This window comes from Podarcis filfolensis (assembly GCF_964270895.1).
Source record: "Podarcis filfolensis genome assembly, chromosome: 2".
NCBI classification, from domain to species: domain Eukaryota; kingdom Metazoa; phylum Chordata; class Lepidosauria; order Squamata; family Lacertidae; genus Podarcis; species Podarcis filfolensis.
In genome coordinates, this window is record NC_139605.1 from 95,129,661 (window position 1) to 95,145,655 (window position 15,995).

General features: G+C 41.3%; 1 protein-coding gene across 4 annotated transcripts in view; it reads left to right on the plus strand.

Moving 5' to 3' along the window:
- The window catches only part of LOC310755530 (E3 ubiquitin-protein ligase RNF213-like), a 94,960-nt gene that overhangs the window by 14,844 nt on the left and 64,121 nt on the right, over positions 1-15,995 (plus strand). For all 4 annotated transcript variants that reach the window (XM_083598466.1, XM_083598464.1, XM_083598465.1 and 1 more), the window contains 8 exons: positions 949-1,145; positions 4,551-4,843; positions 6,466-6,722; positions 8,705-8,914; positions 10,016-10,211; positions 12,350-12,405; positions 12,946-13,099; positions 15,331-15,459. In XM_083598466.1, coding sequence (XP_083454592.1) covers positions 949-1,145; positions 4,551-4,843; positions 6,466-6,722; positions 8,705-8,914; positions 10,016-10,211; positions 12,350-12,405; positions 12,946-13,099; positions 15,331-15,459 — 1,492 coding nt within the window. The remainder of the gene's footprint in view (positions 1-948; positions 1,146-4,550; positions 4,844-6,465; positions 6,723-8,704; positions 8,915-10,015; positions 10,212-12,349; positions 12,406-12,945; positions 13,100-15,330; positions 15,460-15,995) is intronic.

A 15,995-nucleotide genomic window follows, 5' to 3' on the forward strand; every position in this document is an offset into this window, starting at 1 on the left:
GGGCCACACTGATTGGGAACAGATGTCTACTTTTAAACATGTCTCCAATTAAACATGATGACCAGAGGAGAAAGATATTACAGAAAGAACAAGTGTCATTTTCATTCTCTCATTAGCAAGGGGAAACTGTAAAACTCCTTTGCTATTTTTATTATTGCCATGAGGTATGATGTTACATTTACAGTATTGAATTTTTTTTTAAATAAATGCAGCAGCATACAAATGATGTTGTTATCCTTGTTACTTTGAAGTGGTAGTTGTGACTCTTGATTTTTAAAAACGTTTTGCTGTTCTCCTTGTTGTAAGCCATTTTGAGCACTATTTTTCTGTGTGTGTGTGTGTGTGTGTGTGTGTGTGTGTGTAAAGTTTGCATGATGATAATGGAAGTATTGTAACTGGATGTACCTCTGGGGTGGAGGCAAACCCTGTAATATGGAGTGATGTGGCCAATACTGGACCAACTTTAAGGGAGAATTATGTGTCTCTGTGTGAACTCTCATACATCTCCTCTAGGAATCCCTTACTTTATATGCACATCAACATGCTATGTAGGCTACCAAATTCTTGCCCTCTGGCTACTAAGGCTGCTTGCTTGTTCCTCACATTGCAATAATAGCTATTAGGCTACATTATTCTTTTTTAGATTGTTCCACTATTAACCTCTTGAGAGTATAAATAGGGGCCAGTGTTTAGAATAGTATCGTTCAACATGGGGGGGAAAGTGGTGAGTTGTGTGTGTGTGTGTGTCTTCTTAATTTAGTATGTATGCATATCTGGTCTAGCAACACTGTTTATTCCAGGTCATTATGTTTTAAGGCATATAACTATATATTAAATGGTAAATATTTGGAGACCTCTCCTTCCATAAAAGTTAGTTGAAAAAGTTTTGCCTATTGTCCTGCTTTACTGCTAAGATGTACATTTGTGTTTTGTTTTTTTAAATACTAGGGATCTTGGTGAGCATGGTCACCTAATGGAAGGCTGTGTCACTATTCATAAGGATAATATGGAGAAACCAATTCCCTATAAATACTATGTTGCACGTGGGAAGGACGGAGAGTGGGAATTCATTTACAAACCTTGTCATAAAGGAATAATTGTAAATCGTTTTTTGTTTATAAAGCCAGCATTACTATATGGCCCAGGTAAGGAACTATCTCTGCCGTATGATTGTGGTTTTGATAATACCTTATAAACAGGGTGTTTATATAAACGGTATATAAAACCATTTCTCCATGGAAGTTTCTGAAGTTCTGGAGCAAGTGCTAGACGTAGAACAGAGTCCAAGTAGCTAGAAGGAATGCATAGATGAGAGAAGGGCCAATATTGGAGGGCTGTTTGAACACCGCTTCATTTCTCGGGCCAGCATCGGGTCGCAAGCCATCATTAAGAAGCCTAATAGAAGCTACTGGTTCTGACTGCTGTACTACTGCATTGCCCAGCCTGTAGCCCTCCAGATGCTTATTGGACTTACAGTTCCCATCAGTCCCACCAAGCGTGGTCAGGGATGATAGGGGTTGTAACCCAAAGTATTCAGATGCTACTAAGTTGGGCTGCTGTAGTATGATCTAGCCTCCTGACTTGGCAGTGGACATTATTTCTCTCTGTGGGGGTAATGTTTCCTGCCAAACTGAGATATAAAGCTCCCCATTTGCTCGGGGCAGAACTTTCCAATGAATATGGCTATTAATTAAATGAACATGGAAGCAGTGGAATTCAGAAAGCACCTCCGTGGAAGTCAATGGAAATATGTATTTGTTCATGCTACTTAGCAGTTGCTGAAATCATCTGAGGGCAATGTCCTGGACATCAAATTTCATGTATTGAACTTCAAATGGTCTTTAGACCATTATAAAATAGCAAACAAACATTCCTACTTACGGAATATTTAGGGAGAAGAAAGCAATTATAATTGGGCTAGCTATTAGGATTACGCAGTAATGAAAGGGGACTTTATATATGCTTGGTACATACATTGCAAAAGTCTACAGCTTCATAATTTGGGTAATTGTTTCTCCATTACTTCAGTTATCAAGAAACCCCTTTTACTTTATTTAGTGTCTTTACATCATGATCCTATGTATGTTTACTCAGAAGTAAGCAATACAGAGCTTAATTGCACTTAATTCCGAGGAACTGTACATAGGACGCACAATTTTTCTTAAACTGATGTTTCCTAAACTCCTCCAGTAGCTGTAGATGCAGTCTTCTTCCATGCTAAGTGGGAGACATGGGGAAGACCAGGAATAGCTATTGCACAGAGACTTGGAAGAGCTAGCTAAATGAAAATAATGCATATTTTGTCACACAAAGTCTAATTTCTCTTCTGTAAACACATAGATGTTCAAATTATGATTGGATTGAGTGGAAATACGTTTCCATCATCATAAAGGGCAGCTATATTTGCAAGCATCCAGTGGTGGGGGCAGGTGGGGCTGCATTGCTAACCTAACTTCCCAACTCCCTCCATTGCTGCGGGTTATTGAAGGGGGGGAGCAAGGGAGCTCAGTGCAGGCACAATACAGAGCCAATCCACCACTCCACCACTGTGCAGATTCCCCCCTGCCCTTCCCCTCTCGATAATCTGTAGTGGTGTGTGGCATTGGGGTACCAGGTCAACGATACAGCCCCACCAGCCATTACTGCAAGGTATGTGAGCCAGGAATAGACAAAGAATCTAATATCCATTCCTTCCACCAGAAGGGGCTTTATTCACTGCCTTCATGTTTTCTCTCTTGATGTGTGCATTGTGGTATGAATATAGATGACAGTGGCAGGGTGGAAAAGAGAGAAACACTTGGCATTAATGCAACCTACTTGCCTACCTATCCTGCAAACAATCCATGCAGTACTTGCTTACCTTCTGTGAATCTGCCAGTTAGCTGAAAGTGGAACACTTGAGGCTTTCCTTCCAAAGGCTCTGCTTTGCAGGCAGAACAATTTGCAAAGTGTTGACTGTGGCTAGCAGACTAGTGCCAGCAGGAGGGAGAGTGGAAGTGAGCCACACAGTGGGGACTCAATATGTCTTGATGTCCTGATATCACAGGCGATGCTGGAGGATGGCAAATGTACATTGATACATAAAGGGAGAGGAAGGTACCCAGTCCTCCTGCTGCTCCTTCCTTTGCCCTAACATACAGGATTATTTATTTATTTATTTATTTATTTATTTATTTATTTATACATACCTCGTCCACCTGGCTGGGTTTCCCCAGCCGCTCTGGGTGGCTTCTAACAGAATATTAAAAACATGTTAAAACATCAAACATTAAAAACTTGCCTAAACAGGAATGCCTTCAGATGTCTTCTAAAAGTAAGATAGTTGTTTATTTCCTTGACATCTGATGGGAGGGCATTCCACAGGGCAGGTGCCACTACCAAGAAGGCCCTCTGCCTGGTTCCCTGTAACCTCGCAGTGAGGGAACCACCAGAAGGCCCTCAGAGCCGGACCTCAGTGTGCGGGCTGAACGATGGGGGTGAAGACAGTTCTTCAAGTATACTGGGGCTGAGGCTGTTTAGGGCTTTAAAGGTCAGAACCAACACTTTGAATTGTGCTCAAAAACGTACTGGGAGCCAATGTAAGTCTTTCAGGACCGGTTTTATATGGTCTCGGCGGCCTATCCCAGTCACCAGTCTAGCTGCCGCATTCTGGATTTATTGTAGTTTCCGGGTCACCTCCAAATATCGCTCCATGTAGAACACATTGCAGTAGTCCAAGCGGGAGATAACTAGAGCATGCACCATTCTAGTGAAACAGTCTGCGGGCAGGTAGGGTCTCAGCCTGCGTACCAGATGGAGCTGGTAGACAGCTGCCCTGGACACAGAATTGACCTGCATTTCCATGAGCAGCTGTGAGTCCAAAATGACTCCCAGGCTGCACACCTGCTCCTTCAGGGGCACAGTTGCCCCATTCAGGACCAGGGAGTCCCCCACACCTGCTCGCCCGCATCCCCCCAAAACAATACTTCTGTCTTGTCAGGATTCAACCTCAATCTGTTAGCTGCCATCCATCCTCTAACCGCCTCCAGACACTCACACAGGACATTCACCGCCTTCACTGGTTCTGATTTAAAAGAGAGCTAGAGCTGGGTGGTATCCACTTACTGATGAACACCCAACCCAAACCCCCTGATGATCTCTCCCAGCAGCTTCATGTAGATGTTAAAAAGCATGGGGGACAGGACGGAACCCTGAGGCACCCCACAAGTGAAAGCTCAGGGGTCTGAACACTCATCCCCCAACACCACTTTCTGAACACGGCCCAGGAGGGCCACTGTATAACATTGCCCCCAGCTCCCTCCCAGGAGGGAAATAACTTCTGTTTTTCTTCAAGAGTTTGCCCATGGCAGAAAGTAGCTGCGTGGTTTTTCTCCTCCAGGTTGGGGTTTTGCAGGAGACACCAGCAATTAGTGAAAGAGATTTCCATATGTGTGAGGGGAGGGAAGAGCATAATTGCCAAAGGGATGGCATTTGTTGCTATGGGCCAGTAGGCGCATGGATTTATTGAAACCCGATCTTGTCTTAATGAAACCTAAAATGTTTTTTAACAGATTGGCATCAGTATGACGATATAGCATGTGTTAAACCATCTGACACTTTATGGAATACTATTAAGAACAACATTCCTGGGTTTAAAAATCAAGAGAAAGGGGTTGTGAAAGGAAAACAAATAGCAGCAAAGGTGATGCTAGAAAGTCTCTTCAGTATATTGAACACTTGGACTCCGCTCAATGTCAGCAGCTTCATCTATCAGTTCCATCAGTTTTTTTGTGTGAATTCGAAACCAATGGTATATGAGGACAAGCCAAAGGAATGGACTGATTTACAGTTTGGAGAAAAAGAGGTATTGTAAATCAAAGTTGCAGTTATCTAGAACAAGATTTTCTACATTCTGAGGCACCACATGTTTAAATGAAATTGCAGGCTTTTTCAATAGTGTTTCAAATATATGCAAACACCCTGTTCAGCCGCTGCCTCACCCTGTTCTGCCCCTTTTTGTGACTTTTTGGGTCACTTCTGTGTTCGGCGGAATGCGTGTATACACAGTTGCACACACTGAACACACATGAATACAAAGTTGCCTGTAATAAATCTGATGGATCTATAACATTTTGTGCAGCCTTTGCAGAGCTAGAGGGACAATACTCTTAGGCAGCTGCTGACCCAGCCCTGGACTAATTGCTGCTGCCTTCACTTGGAGTGCACTGGCAGAGAAGGTACTCAGTGGCATTGTGGCACCTAGGCCATGCAAGCACGCGTGTGTGTGCCGTCAACAGAACCCACCTCACTAGGGCAGCCCGTGGTGCCAATGCCCCTGGGTGTATGGGATGCAGAGAGTTCATGAAGCCCGCGCATCAGCTCAGCTGGAGCCAAGCCGGATCACGCTGCGCCCCTGCCTGCATGCCTGGCTGATGCAACCCCCCCTCCAAAGCTGGCCAGGTGGCCATTCAGCAAGGGAGCTGGGGAGGCGGCAGCAAGGCCAGGCTGAGCGAGAGGGCTCAGAGACCCCCACCAGCAGGCAGGATAGGACAGGGATCCCTGCATGGGGGCACATGGCTCATGCTCCCTAAAAAGCATGGGCCTGGGGCTATGGCCCCTCCAACCCCATACTACACCCCTAGGTACACTGCTGGCTCTGTTCTTTTTCAGCTGGCACATTATTTATGCTGGGCACTGAGGAGGTTCCGTGGTACTAAGCATAAAGAATGGACACATCACATCTGTAAATGTCACCGTTTTCTGTATAGAGGAGAATAATTATTTTAGACATAGTGTTTTCATTGATGCTGGCCATAAGCCATAGTTAGTCAAATCATGTGTGGTAGTGCAGGGAGTGTAAGTATTCCTCACTTTGCTCCTACTTTTCTAGAGTGGGGAAACAAGTCAGCCACTCCATTGTTTAGCTTTGTGGCAAATTGGCAGCTATGGTTCAGTTGTGTGAAGCAAATCATGAGTGCTGGTTCACATGTAATGCCGAGGTAGCTACTCCATGGTTTGATTACCCAACTCTAGAGAGGGACAAAGTGGGAACTTCGTGAGCTTCATGCACTTGTGCACAGGTTTGCTTGCTTGCTTATTTATTTATTTGCTAGCCTTTTATAAACTGCGTAATATTTTAAAACGTCTCTTAGGTGGTGTATGTTTTAATGATCTTTAATATTGTACAACAATGAAACAGTAGTGTAAAAACTTCCAAAATACATATAAAAAAATAAAACTGGAATTCATCTAGTTCAGGTGCATAAAACTGGTTCCAGACTTATGGGTCATGGAAAGCCTGGGCAAATATGTCCTTTAAAGACATTGGAAGCAACTAATGGTTTCTGTTTTATGTATGGCATTAGCCCTGATTTGTGGCCAGAATTCTGTGCCAACCTAACCGTTTAATGATAATTCAGATTAAGTAATTTTCTTCTAAAGAAAATAGGTGGAGTTTGTTTTTATTACTTTCACCCTTTTTTTTAGATCAAGCAGTTAATTCTTGATTATTTAAGAGAAACAGCCCATCCCCTCCTTAATCAGAACAATGCAAGCTGTCCATCTTGGAACAAGGCAAAGAAAAATAAGCTGGGCCTGGCAGTGATCATTCTTGTACTAGGAGAATATTATAGACTTCCAACATCAAAAGATGATCTGGTGCAGTTATGTAGCCTTCTTTGTTTGGAGAAACCACCAGCAGATGAAGCAAAATCTTTCAAAGAACTGTTTGCACATGAGCTACGGTATGTAATTTTGGATTTGAAAATTCAGGTTTAGTGTTTTGAATAGATAGATTAAATGACTAGTGTTTCAAGTTTGTGACATTGTTTTAGCAGCTCACTGATATGCAAAAATTCCACAGGCTCATAATTCTATACTTCAGGAGGAATTAAGTGTCATTTAATTATGATTTTTCTGTCAGCACAAGCATTTTTGATTGACAAATAAAAAAATCCTTGGGAGAGCCAGTGTGGTGTAGTGGTTAAGAGCGGTAGATTCGTAATCTGGGGAACCGGGTTCACGTCTCCGCTCCTCCACCTGCAGCTGCTGGGTGACCTTGGGCTAGTCACACGTCTCTGAAGTCTCTCAGCCCCACTCACCTCACAGAGTGTTTGTTGTGGGGGAGGAAGGGAAAGGAGAATGTTAGCTGCTTTGAGACTCCTTCGGGTAGTGATAAAGTGGGATATCAAATCCAAACTCCTCCTCCTCCTCCTCCTCTTCCTCTTCTTCTTCTTCTTCTTCTTCTTCTAAGAGGGGAGAAATTTCCGTTGTGCTAGTAGGAGCTATATCTCCATAAAGATGCACTTGTTGAATTTTTTGCCTCCTAGAGCAGGGTATGTCATTTTAGGGGGGGAAATTTAACTCTTGCAAACTTCTTCAGTCTTTAACAGGGGTCAGCAAACTTTTTCAGCAGGGGGCTGGTCCACTGTCCCTCAGACCTTGTGGGGGGCCGGACTATATTATTTTGGGGAAAATATGAACGAATTCCTATTCCCCACAAATAACCCAGAGGTGCATTTTAAATAAAAGGACACATTCTACTCATGTAAAAACACGCGGATTCCCGGACTGTCTGCGGGCCAGATTTAGAAGGCAATTGGGCCGGATCTGGCCCCCGGGCCTTAGATTGCCTACCCATGCTTTAAAATATTTTTTTGGGTGTGAGGAATTCAACTGAGCTATTTTTGTGATGGGACACCATTTAGCTTGGTAAGTATATTAGATGAAGAAAGACATAAACTGCTTTTGGAAAACCAAAGAATTTTAGTTTTGCTTTCTGAAAACATCACATAAATATATAATATAGCAGTTCGAAAGCACATAAAAGTGCAAGTAGATAAATAGGTATCTCTCTGACGGGAAGGTAAACGGCGTTTCCGTGCGCTGCTCTGGTTTGCCAGAAGTGGCTTAGTCATGCTGGCCACATGACCCGGAAGCTGTACGCCGGCTCCCTCGGCCAGTAAAGCGAGATGAGCGCCACTACCCCAGAGTTGGCCATGCCTGGACCTAATGGTCAGGGGTCCTTTACTATAATATATAATACTTGACAATCAAGTCTAATGATTTCTGTGCAGTTTTACTCATACTATACTATATTAAAATAGCTTTTGAATTCTGAACTTTTTAGTACTCCTCGTTTTGTAATTTGTAAGTTGAAATATTCAGCATGCCGTACTCCTAGAGAAAAAGTAGTAACTTTATGAGACACAACAGAAAAATATAATTTGACTCGTTTTTTGTGTGCAATTTTAAAGATAGCTGGCTTGGTTCCTGGCTTGGTTCTGCCACTGGCAGAAGTGGAAGAGATGATTTTGCTGATTCCCCTTGCATGTTTCCTTCCTGAAAAATCTGCCTTGGAGATTGGCAAAAAAGTATCCCAACCTTTTTCTACTGGGGACCTCCATTGCTTTGGATTTGTTGCAGTTGCAAAAGAGACACTTTCAATTCAAGCCCATTGTTCTGGCCTTAACAGCTCCTGTGCCTCATTCAGAATGCAGCAGAAATACAACAAAACCAGAAATTAATTGGGGGTGACTATGTTATTACCTTTTTGTGGCAATGGTCTATGTATTTCTATATCAGAAATGCAGAAGTATTGTAGAGAGCACCCTATGCAGAGAACCACAAAGCCTTTGGTTTCATGCACAAGTACTTTTAATGCAGGTTTTGTTTATTTAGAAAAAATCCTTTACTGGTAGGCATTAGTTTCTTATTTCTCTTTCAGTGTGGAACAATATTTGAAGAGGTTTTGCAATCATTGTATAGAAGAAAAAATTAATGAGTGGCTGTGGACAATCCCAGCTTTTCATCTATTTACTGCTTCTGTTGATCTTGAGCATGTTCCTGTGAATACTCTGCTTGACTCTGAAGAGAAGTGTGCAGGGCTGGAAGGTCTTGTATTTGTTGAATGCAGGAATAAACAGGAACATAAAAAGTAAGTTTTTAATGTATTTGTTACTTTATTTCATTCTGAAATTATCAGTAGTCACATTCACTTACTGCACTGAAAAGTGGCATGATTTGAACAAGCCTCCTGTCCTCCCTGACTTGTAGTCTCCTTCACTACCTTCCTTAGAGGATCTCCAAAGCTTTTCTTATGGCAAGAAGTAGAATGGGAATGTTTCTTACAATAAAGGAAACCATCTAAGATCAGGATTTTCTTGTGTTGGTCAACGTGGCACCCACAAGTGCCAGTGTGCCCACCAGTCCCTGTCGCAGTTGTGTGTGGCACATACAAAAGGCCCTTCAAAAGTCGTGGTAGATGATAGACTGGTTGCTATTCCTATTCTGTTCCTCTTCTACATTGTGCAATTGAGATATCTCTCCTTATTCATCCACCCTCTCAAAAAATACATCAGGGTGGTGACCTACTGGGTATGTTAAGAAAAGGTGGCCTCTTAACCAGGTCCTGAGCTGTATCTTAAACATTAGTACCAAAATATAGAGCTTGGCCTGATAGCAGATTGGATGCCAGTGCAGATCCCATAAGTAAGGTATATTATATGCTGGCAGCATTTTGACTTCACAAGTTTATCTACCTGCTGTGTTCTCCACCAGTTGTAGCTTCCGGTCCAAGTCCAAGGGTAACCCACTTGGAGCACATTGTAGTTGTCCAATCTTGGGTTCCAAAAACATAGGCAATTGTGGTCAAGCTATGTCCTGCTTCAAAGGATAAGGATGCCAGCAGCCAGTACCCACTTGCAGAATAGTTCAGAGAGCAAAGTCAGATCACAGAGGAGAAACCAAGCCCAATCACAGGCCAAGGTCACATAGGGAAGTCAGATTCTCAGCAAGGAACCATAACTAGTCAAGAAGCTGGAGGACAGAAGGTGTTCAAGCAACTTTCCTAAGGGATTGAAGGTTTTTATCCTGGTTTCAGCCACCTTCTTTTTCATTTTGATCTTCCTGACCATGCAAAAACTTGAGTGTACTCACTTTGTAGTATCCTCTTGCTCACCATTTCTGTTTATTTGCCATTCTGATCTATATATTGAATATCTTTTCTTTTTTCTCTTTCTTTTTTTCTTTTTGGTAGACACTTGCTTACACTAATGAAAAATAAGAAACATTTGCTGAACGGAGACAGAGCACTGTTCAGGTCATGGTTCACCCTGCTGCCTCTGGGGGACTTGGTTGAATTTATCTCCGAGTTTTCTGCTTATCCGTTAGATTGTCTTCTAGGAACCTTTCATCGACTGAAGAATTTGCAAATCACTTACCATAACTTTGAGGTTTGTTGTTTAATTCTGGTTCATTTATAGAAGATCACACCAGCACAAGTTATAATACCTCAGCTCCCCACAGTAACCCTTCAATCAATCATATCTCGTTATTTTTAAAATAAAGAACACTGGTCTTTATCCTGATAGTTTGAATGAGAAGCCATAGAATTGTTATGCATGAAAGGGACATTGAGGTCTCTTAAGTGAGACAGCATATTTTATGGGGAATGAACCTTTGTTATAGTCCATACATAGTGTTCCATAAAATATACAGTCTTACCTTGGTTTTTGAACAGCTTAGTTCTCAAACGTTTTGGCTTCCGAACGCCGCAAACCCAGAAGTGAATGTTCCGGTTTGTGAACTATTTTTGGAAGCCAAACGTCCGAGGGGGCTTCCGCGGCTTCCGATTGGCTGTAGGAGCTTCCTGCAGCCAATAAGAAGCCGTGCTTTGGTTTCCAAACGTTTTGGAAGTCGAAAGGACTTCTGGAACGGATTCCAAGGTATGACTGTATAGAGATTCCATGGATTCCCTAATCAGAACTGTTTAGGATTAGTATTGACTGATCTAGAATCTAGCTAATCATGATTACTGTGTCAGGACTGGGTCATGGGAATGCCCTACTCCAGCCTTTTCTTCTCTTTCATTAATCATACCTAGGGCTGTTTGGTACAGCAATCTTAAAATTTAACACGTGATTTATTTATTTTTTTAAAGAAAGAACACCTAACACTTAATAACTCAAACCATATAGATTTCAAACCTGGCAAACATAACCATGGTTATTGTTAAGAAAAGTGCAACTACAAAAAGTTCAAAACCAAATTCTTATTGTTTATTAAATTTGTATGCTGCGTTATATCCGCAGGTCTCAGGGAGGTTACAACATAAAATCACAATATAAAAACACAAATGGTCTTTTTTTAATAACTCCAAACCACATTGCCAAATTCATTTGGCAAATAAATAAATCTAATAAGTTATACTGATTTGAATGCATCAATAAGTTCTGTAAATATTCTACAATACTACAGTAGCACTTGCTTTATTGTTACTGAGGCTGAAATCCTGTACTTCCGGAGTGAGGAACCTTTTCAGCCTGAGAGCCTAATTCCCACATAGACAACCTTCCAGAGACCACAGGCCAGTGGTGGGCGGCACCAGAGGAAAAAGTTGGTAAAACAACAGATACTGTATAAGTAACTTCTGAGCAGTAAGGTACATTCTAGCTATTCAAATGCCAGTTTTCTATACCAACCCATCCATCCTCCCAACTAGGCAAATGAGGCTAAATTATCACAGTTCAAGGAAGCATTACAGCCAGGGAAAAGCACGTGAGGAGGGGATAGAGCAAGGCGAGATGAGGGGTGTGGCTTGGGGAGAGTCCCAAGGGCCTGAGGTTCCATATCCCTACTACAGTGAAACCTCGGTTTTCGAACATAATCAGTTCCAGAAGACCATTTGACTTCCAAAATGTTTGAAAACTGAAAGTGGAAGCTTCAGTTCAATAGGGAAACTCAAAACGGAAGCCGCGTCTGAAAAACATTAAAAAACTGGAGCATTTACTTCCAGGTTTTCGGCGTTGGGGAGCCGAAACGTATGATAACGGAGGTGTTTGAGAACCGAGGTTTGACTGTATACGTACTTAATCAGAAAGAAAGTCTTATCTAAATCCATGGGACTTGGTCTTTAGTAATGTGTATATCAATCCACTGTTAATATGTGACTAAAAGTATTTGTGGAACTAGGGAAATTCTTGAGGATGCTGAGTATGCTTTTGGATGGTAACAGCTTGGTGTGTTTGGAGTGAGACTGCTCCGGAGTTGGCCAGCTGGAGATAACTCCACAATTCATGGCTGCCATTGCATAAATACCTCTTGGATCTCTGTGCCTATTATAGAACTGTTTACCATTAGTTCCACCTCTCATTAGCTGCCCTGCTTTCTGCCCCACCAGACCCAATGAGCAGTGGCCACCGTTGAGCCAAAGCCCTAACCTAAATAAGAGCTTTGAAGCAGGAGAGATTAGTAAGCAAAGAACGTAACCAGATAGATCAATTTCATTGTTGCATGATTTGAAGGTGTTTTGTACAACATTCTAGTAAGAAATGATTCTGGTTCTCTGGCTTAATTTTTATTGCTTTTATAGGAAATAGAAAAGCTTCTGGAGATGGTGATAAATATCCTCTGTAATACACAGAATGGGTAAGTAAAAGTTGTACATACCTTCCTTAAACATGCTTATCTGGAAAAAGTCCTCAAAGCACAAAACGGAGTCTGAGAATATAGATTGCGATACAGTTATAGAAGGATTACAAAACATTTAACTGTCTCTAAAGAATCATTTTAATAGTTATGTCCTTACAATTATTACCTAGAACATTATTATCTCAGTTTTCATAGCATGCTCTCTGCCTTTAGAATCTAATTAGATGTGTTAATTCGCTTAAGTACAGTACAAGTTTTCCTTAGCTCTGCTTTACTAGTTCTTTAATTGTGAATGATCTCAATTTGTCAGTTTCTTTGCTAGTTTTATCCTTGCTCTTGTTATCAAATTATGAAATGTGTTTCTCCTTTTGCCAGTAATCTAGTATCTTTTCACCCCGCCACATATGCATATAATCTGCATGCAGGGCTGCACAGTTTCAATAATTATTCACATTCCATAGAATCTCAGAGGTAAAGTCTGCATTAGAGAAGCAATGCTTTCTGCACCCACAGTAATTAAAGTATTTCACAATTTAGCATGCTGCAGCAGGACTCTTGGAACTCATATATGACAGTCTGTGTAAGACTTCATCAGATGATATGCAGCAAAGTTAAAATGGTAATGCGATACAATATACCAGCTTCATCTGCTGCGATTTTTTCAAGGATTCTTGGACTTGCACCTTCAGAGGTGAGAATTTCTATATGATTTTGCACATTTTTTGTGTATCTGCATATTTTTCTGTGTTCTCCTGAACCAAGTCACCAGTTCATCTGGAAGAGATTCTAAACAAAAAAAATTTTTTTCCTTCCAGTAGCACCTTAAAGACCAACTAAGTTAGTTCTTGGTATGAGCTTTCGTGTGCATGCACACTTCTTCAGATACATATCTTCAGATACATATCTGAAGAAGTATGTATCTGAAGAAGTGTGCATGCACACGAAAGCTCATACCAAGAACTAACTTAGTTGGTCTTTAAGGTGCTACTGGAAGGAAAAAAATTTTTTTGTTTTGACTATGGCAGACCAACACGGCTACCTATCTGTAACTGGAAGAGATTCTGTAAGGAAGCTCAAAAGGAAGGGGAAAATAGGCTAAGTTTGGTCCCCCTATGTCTGATTGCCTTACTTTACTGTTGCCCAGTAGGTTCAGGAAAAAAATGTAAAGTCTTCACACAATGTATTATTTATAAATGTATACGCCACATTTCTACAGAATTACACAAAGGTGGCTTAAGCAAACTTGACACAGTACAAAATAAGCTACCTAAAACAAAGAGAAAATGCAAACTAAAAACAAAACAAATTAAGGAGCAAAACCAGCAGAAACTAGAAACAAACAATCACCATTTTAAAAGCAGATCACAGAGTAGAAGATTAGGAGTCACAACACTGCAATCTCTTCCCCTTCTATGTTTTGTTTTGTGGTTTGTTTTTTTTGCCAGCATTAACCAGAGTTCCTTCTTAACTGATATTGACATGAAATTCCTTACAAGATATGATGGGCATGAGCTTAGGTGACTTAAAAAAAGAAAAAGACTCTAGCTCTGTCAATGTCTGTTACAAAGATCCCAAATGGAACCTCTCTATTCAGAGAGACGTGATACCTCTGACTGCCAGATGCTGGGGATTGAAATGAGATGGCCTTAGCTTCATGCCTTTTGAGTTATAGAGGTGCATGGTTGGCTGGTATTGGAAACAGAATGCTGGACCAGATGGTGTCAGTGAAGATGCTAAGTGGACCTCACTTGGGATGGCCACCTCTTTTTCTTTTGTAATGAACTGTTTTTAATGAACTGCAAATGGACAAACTGTGGTTAGTGTTTACTACGGTTTATTGAAAAAGCAAACTTTAAGTAATAATTAATGATCCTGACTTGTTTCAATAAATACTGATTGACGCTAACTATAGTTCATGCTTTAGTAATAACAACAAGCTGCAGTTAACTGGAAATGGATACAGTGGAGGAGCACAAAAGCCCAAACTTGAGTATGTAATGTTAACTGGTTTAAACATCTGCTTAAATTGCATTGGCTAAAGAAGATTCTCTTTACTTTGATATCTTACAACTTCTAAATGTATTTGTATTAATAGTTCTAAAATCTAGTTTAGAATAGATCCTTAAAAATTTTTTTAATTACTGACAGGTAAAGGTGTTTTGTGGGACGCGGGTGGCACTGTGGTCTAAATCACTGAGCCTAGGGCTTGCTGATTGGAAGGTCAGTGGTTCGAATCCCCGCGATGGGGTGAGCTCCCGTTGCTCGGTCCCTGCTCCTGCCAACCTAGCAGTTCGAAAGCACGTCAAAGTGCAAGTAGATAAATAGGTACTGCTCCGGCGGGAAGGTAAACGGTGTTTCTGTGCACTGCTCTGGTTTCACCAGAAGCGACTTAGTCATGCTGGCCACATGACCCAGAATAACTGTCTGCAGACAAACATCGGCTCCCTCGGCCAGTAAAGCGAGATGAGTGCCGCAACCCCAGAGTTGTTCGTGACTGGACTTAACTGTCAGGGGTCCTTTACCTTTTTTAAAAAAGGTGCTTAATTCTAACCAAAATCTGGAATGGATATTTGTATATGTGAAATACCACCCAGTGCCCAATAATATGGGAGATGCATAAAGTAGAATGAAAAGCTGACATCTTTCTCCAGTATCAGTACTATCTCTCACTATTTAGGTTGTGTATTGCATTCTTTTTTTAATATATAGAATATTCTGTATTGTCTTAACCTCTTTATTATACCAGAATGTGCCTACTGGATTATACTTGAAGGAGGGAGCAGTAAATGCTGGGGTGGGGAGAGAGAGAGAGGAATGGAATCGATAGGAGAACTGTGTGATAAAAACCAAAATGTAAAAATCTCAATAGTGGTAGGTTGCTTTTGTATTCAGCAGTTTGTAACTTTCCCTTTTGCATAATAGGTTTCAGAAATATTCCAAAGGCTCTGTGAAGATACCAGGACCTGGTTTCGTCAAGTTTTGACAAAACCTTTGCTAGAAAGTTGTTCATATTCCTCTTCAGTTACATTCACATTTCCAGCAGAACTTAAGGTTTGTATTTTGCAACTACAGCTATCCAAATCTTTGTCAGTACGCAGTGTTTTTTTCCTTTTAACTCAATGAGGTTTTTTTAGCAGCTGCCCTTACTTCCTTCTCATACCTATGTGCTCCTTCTGACATGTTAAGAAATGTCAGAGAGTTTATTGTTTGATAGCTTATGATCTGTGGTTTCTGTCACCATAGATACAAGGTTTACCCATCCAAAGTTGGTTCCAGAGAGCCCACCCTAGAGTCACTGTTGCTCAGATGCAAATCATCGAAGGCATGCAGAGAGAGAGAGATAGTGGAGTGCCACTCATTTCCAAACTGGGAATATATCCAAGTTAGTGTGGTGGCTCCTCTACATAGAGCAGGGGACTGCCAAGCTTCTCCTTAGTCCAGCACTTGAACCCAGCAGTTGCACTGTGTTCTAAGAGAGAGATTCTGTACTTCATAGTGACTGAGAACCCAGTGCTTTATTGGTGTGCAAAAATGACCAGTCATAGCCCCTAGCCTAATTATAAAAATGGTGGGAGGAAGAAGAAGAA